General features: G+C 45.2%; 1 protein-coding gene across 1 annotated transcript; it reads right to left on the reverse strand.

The window, feature by feature from the left end:
* Nucleotides 1-481: 481 nt before the first annotated feature.
* On the reverse strand, nucleotides 482-4,078 carry LOC119362621 (F-box protein SKIP5-like). The gene is made up of 5 exons (XM_037627866.1): nucleotides 3,888-4,078; nucleotides 2,170-2,314; nucleotides 2,021-2,099; nucleotides 1,831-1,889; nucleotides 482-987 (listed from the first exon to the last, which is right to left on the reverse strand). The coding sequence occupies exons 1-5, from the start codon at nucleotides 4,000-4,002 to the stop codon at nucleotides 624-626; spliced, it is 762 nt and encodes a 253-aa protein (XP_037483763.1). The 5' UTR covers nucleotides 4,003-4,078; the 3' UTR covers nucleotides 482-623.
* Between the last annotated feature and the right edge of the window lie 600 nt (nucleotides 4,079-4,678).

Raw genomic sequence — 4,678 nt, forward strand, 5'->3', positions numbered from 1 at the left:
AACCACTATACCGGATGGTGGAGATCCACCCTGGGTGCCTTTTCTTTCTGCCTCGGTGGCTCAAAACTCTTACTCCGTTTGAGCAGGCAGTAACAAGCACAAAATCCATCTCGAAAGGTGGTGGTAAAAAACAAGGAGAAAAGTACAGCGCACTTCACCTACTGTGACCGTACGGCCCCCTCCTCCGGTGCCGATCGGCGCGTGGTTAACCACAGAGTAATCACGCATTTGCTAACACTGGGGAGTGGTTAACCACCATCTTAACTCGGTGCCGCAGACTTGCTTTACTTTCACATAATAACAGTAGTAATAAAAAACCAGGTTTGGTACGCCCGGTACTACTACTACAGCGCTGCCTACTTTCACAGTGGAGCGTGGTACTTTAATGATTGCTCATAGATAGTACTTGCCAAAGGTACGCATGAAAAACTACTTTCTAATTCAGATCCAGTTCGTTTTGCAAGGGGCAACACATGCTCCATGATGATTCAAATGTCAATAAGCAGCAGTAACAATTTATCATTGTCATGTGTTACAACAGGCATGGAACAGACATGATACTACAAGGGTTTGCTCTCAACGCTAGGTTGAGTGAGATTACAGAATACAAGAGCTTATTGGTTTCACAGGGGTTCCAGCTTCTCCCCTACCTCGAACCAGAAGAAGACGGACCTGCGGGCGTAGATGGCCCGCACGCGCTGCAGCGCCAGGGTCCCGTTGGTCCGGATGGCCTTGGCGCCGCCTTCGATCCGGGTGCAGACAACCGTCACGCCGTGCCCCTGCTGCTCCTTGAGCGACGACGATAATGGATTGTATTCGATCGCCGTGCTGACTATCGGGAAGGACAGGTAGTCCAGAGGGTTTGGCTCGCACTGGAGCAAGCACTCCTGAATAGTTAGCTTGCCGCTCCGATGGAGCAGGCAGCATCCGAGCTCAGCCTTGATGGTGAGGTTCGCGATCTTGCAGGTGGAAAGGAACTCCAGTGCACTGCGCAGATAGGTTGGTACACAGACATGAGACGAGGTGGGGAATGGCAAGGTAAACAAATAGGAAACACCTAGCGATTTCTAGACTCGTACTTTCTTAGTTTACTGATGAACATTCACAAACAAAGGAGTTATAAACTACTCCCTCTGTATCCCTTTGTATTAAAAAAAACGTCTTATATTTTGATACGGAGGGAGTATATTCCCCTAGCATCTGGAAGGCAGGTGTGTCTCGAAAGCTTTTCCTTTCTACCACAGCACATGCAAAAAAGGTGCTTTCAACTAACTGTTACCAAAAACATAAAATAAAAAAGGCGGTTTGAGAAAAAAATGCTATGTGAAACGAAGCATTGTAAAAGCTAGCATAGAGCAACCTAGCCATCACGCAGGATAAATGTAATTTACAGGAAGCTTCATAATCTGGTTTGTGGTGTACTGAAGGGACCAATTTCAATTGCAGGAGAAGCTCAGTTTCTAAAAATGAACTTATATAATGATACTCCCTCCTTCCCAAAATATAAGGCGCGGTTTGACTTTTCTGGTCTTCATTGCACAACTTTGACTGTGATGTTCATGTATTGCATGTCTGTAAAATTAGTATACATACATATGAAATAAAATTATTTTGCAAGACAAATACGGCGATGCCATTTATACATGTTCAATCCATGTACTTTGATATATATTAGTGGTCAAAGCCGTGCATCAAAGACCGTAAAAAGTCAATCGCACCTTATATTTTGGGAAGGAGGGAGTAACACATAATGACTGGCAGCAACAGTAGGAAGCCATAAAAAACAGTACAAAACACAGGGAAATATAAAAACTGAAGAAAGGAGCATACTTATCGGAGCCACGGGAACATGTCAATACAGTGTCATCAGGAAGCTCACCCCCGCCAATCTGATGGAATAGAAAATGGCAAGCGTAAGCACACAGTTGCACCAACAATACAATTGGTGAATAATGCAGGAAACATTTCACCAGAGAAAAATTCTACAGAGATAACAAGGAAGATGGATGGCAAAACTTACAATGCAAAGGGGCTTCTTTATTTGGATATTACATGCAAGATAGGTGCCACCGGCAGCAATTAGAATAGTGTCACCAGGCCTTCAACAAAGCAGAGGTCATCCCGGACATCCTTCGTCCCGCAATGGAAAATGAGATGGAAAAAACGAACCTAGCAGCAGAAATAGCAGCCTCAAGATCTGGATAAACTCCAGGCTCCTTTACATCTCTGAGCGGCCTCTCAACACGCAACCACAACCGAGGATGGCATGCAAGGAAGCGCCATCTGTGGCAAACGAGGGCGGTGTTATACCTATCTGCAGGTTCAAAAATGAAATGCTAAAAAAGGCTCATTTCCATGGAAGAGAAATGACAGCAGTGACACAATCAAGAACCTTAGCAGTAAGTTAAGGTTTGGCTATCTAGAAATGCAATCAAGATAACTTATGCAAAACCATCATTTTCCACTGTGTATATGATCAGATTATTTGTTTTCCACTGGACCAGCTTAACCAATGGGCATGTGAGAACGATACCTGACTCACTAACTGTAGTTCTCAAGGAATAAGACCTGACATAGACCAATTTTCCATTTGTGGCAGTCTAAACAAGACCAATCAACATCTTTGCATTCACACTACATAACAAGTGCATGAACTCGTTGCTTGGTTTAACCAATGAAAACCAATCAAAGTCATTACACACATTGTTTATAAGCGGTCAGGCGACCTAAGGCGAGCACCACCTGCTCTAGCGCCTAGGCGACGCCTAAGCGCCGAAGGCGGGCATATTTGTAAGGCGCTGCCAGGGCGCCTTATCGCCTAAGCGTGTAAGGCAGGACGCCTTAAAACAATGATTACACAATCAACCGCGCCAAAATTCTCTGGTCCAGCTCAACACAATCAGCTTAGCAAAAGATTTCTTGATGTACAAAACTTTGCCCAGCACAGGCATTAAGGTATATCATTGTTATCAGAACAGCCAGCGGGCAAACGAACTAGGTGACCAATGGTTCACAATGTAGCGGCGATGCCAAAAAAGGGTTGGATATCAGTGCCCTCCTCACAACAACACATCAGCTAGACCAATATGGTATCAGCTCATAAAGTCTGTCAATCTCAGATTGAAACGTGTTCAAGCCCTGGCAATTTAGTTGGATGACCACTTGAGCAAACACTCCTCCCTAGTCCCAAGTTCAAAGCCCAAACCTACACAAGATCTAATTTTGAGTCATCGTTCACTACCAAAGGTGTTTATCCCATCACATCCAACGGTAAATCCCCAAATCCCATTAATTTAGAAAGACGTCTGCTTGAAACCAGTGCCCAATACAATAAAACACCGTAAAACCCTATCTTGTTCCTCACAGAAGCAGGTCAAACTCCATTTTTTGGGCCCACTCTCCTACTATTCCACAAACTCTCCACACAAATCCAATGTCAATCACGCAGCGAAGCGAACCGGACAATATCTAACGATTTCGCTCCAATAATTTGTCCCGCTAAGGTGAGCGGATCAAATAAAACCCTAGCAATTTGGTTGGACAACCACTTCAAACACTCCTAGCCCCAAGTCCGCAAAGTCCAAACCCACACATGGTCCAATTTTGGAACATTTTCGTTACTGAAAGCTCCTCTTTCCCGAATTCCACTAATTTAGCAACACCGCCGCGTGAAATCGGTGCCAACACAATATATCACCTAAGAAACCTATCTTGCTCCCCGAAGGAGCAAGTCAAAATCAATTCTTTTTTGGCCCATTCGCCTACATATCCAATAACTCTCCATCCAAATCCGAAGTCACTCACGCAGCGAAGCGACAACAACATCTACCGACTTCTTCTCAAATGATTTCTCCTGCTAAGGTGAGGGGAGCGAAATCGAACCGAACCTGGAATCGGGCTGAGGAAGCTGAAGATATGCATGAGGCAGCCGTCGTCCAGGCCGTTCACCGGCGAGCCCGGCGCCTCCCCCCACGGCGCCGCCTCGCGCAGCCGCTTCGCCATCTCCTCTCCGAAGACCCCTCCCCCCTCTCTCAGATGCGGTGCCGCCGTTGGCGAGGTCGACTAGAGCACGGGTACACGACACGATATCTCTCCGCTCCCCTGATTTTTTCTCTCTCCACGGGCTTCCTCGTCGGCCCTGTTGGGAATCATGGGCCTGATGTGATCAAATTCCTCCACTTTAATGCTAACGAGGGCTTGCATCAAAAAACAAAATGTTAACGAGGGCGCCTATAGTCAGCCGGCCCAGTAGGACGTGCTCGTCATGCTGACGTCACTTGAATTTTTCGCCAATTTCTAAAAAGAACATTAAAAACTTAAATTTTTTGCTTTTCTATTAAAAAATTTGCTAATTTCTCAGGAAAAAACATTAACAACATGTTTCCGCTATTTTCTCAAAAAAAAAGTTCTTTTCTTGCTTTTTTACTTTTATATTTTACTAGCGCATATGCCCGTGCGTTGCAACGGAAGACTTCAAGGGACGCGAATCAAGCTAGGAGACATGTGCTTTACTACTGTGGAAATGCATGTTACTACGAATAAGGGCTGGCAAGGTCGATAAACTGGTCGCGGGACACATGTTGCTGATGACAATAACAATGGACCGATTTATTGTAGGGTTATTCAAGATGGTAGTTCGGAACATGAAATATGATCCCGAGTCAATTGATCTGGGTGA

The sequence above is a fragment of the Triticum dicoccoides genome, chromosome 2B (assembly GCF_002162155.2).
Source record: "Triticum dicoccoides isolate Atlit2015 ecotype Zavitan chromosome 2B, WEW_v2.0, whole genome shotgun sequence".
In the NCBI taxonomy this organism is placed as follows: domain Eukaryota; kingdom Viridiplantae; phylum Streptophyta; class Magnoliopsida; order Poales; family Poaceae; genus Triticum; species Triticum dicoccoides.

Excerpts from the sequence above, each read along its gene's own strand:
- LOC119362621 (XM_037627866.1), bottom strand. The coding sequence starts at position 4,002 with ATGGCGAAGCGGCTGCGCGAGGCGGCGCCGTGGGGGGAGGCGCCGGGC. Across the intron at positions 1,890-2,020 it reads TAAAGAAGCCCCTTTGCATT|ATTGGCGGGGGTGAGCTTCC; the intron begins GTAAGTTTTGCC and ends CTATTCCATCAG. Across the intron at positions 988-1,830 it reads TGTTCCCGTGGCTCCGATAA|TGCACTGGAGTTCCTTTCCA; the intron begins GTATGCTCCTTT and ends CTATCTGCGCAG.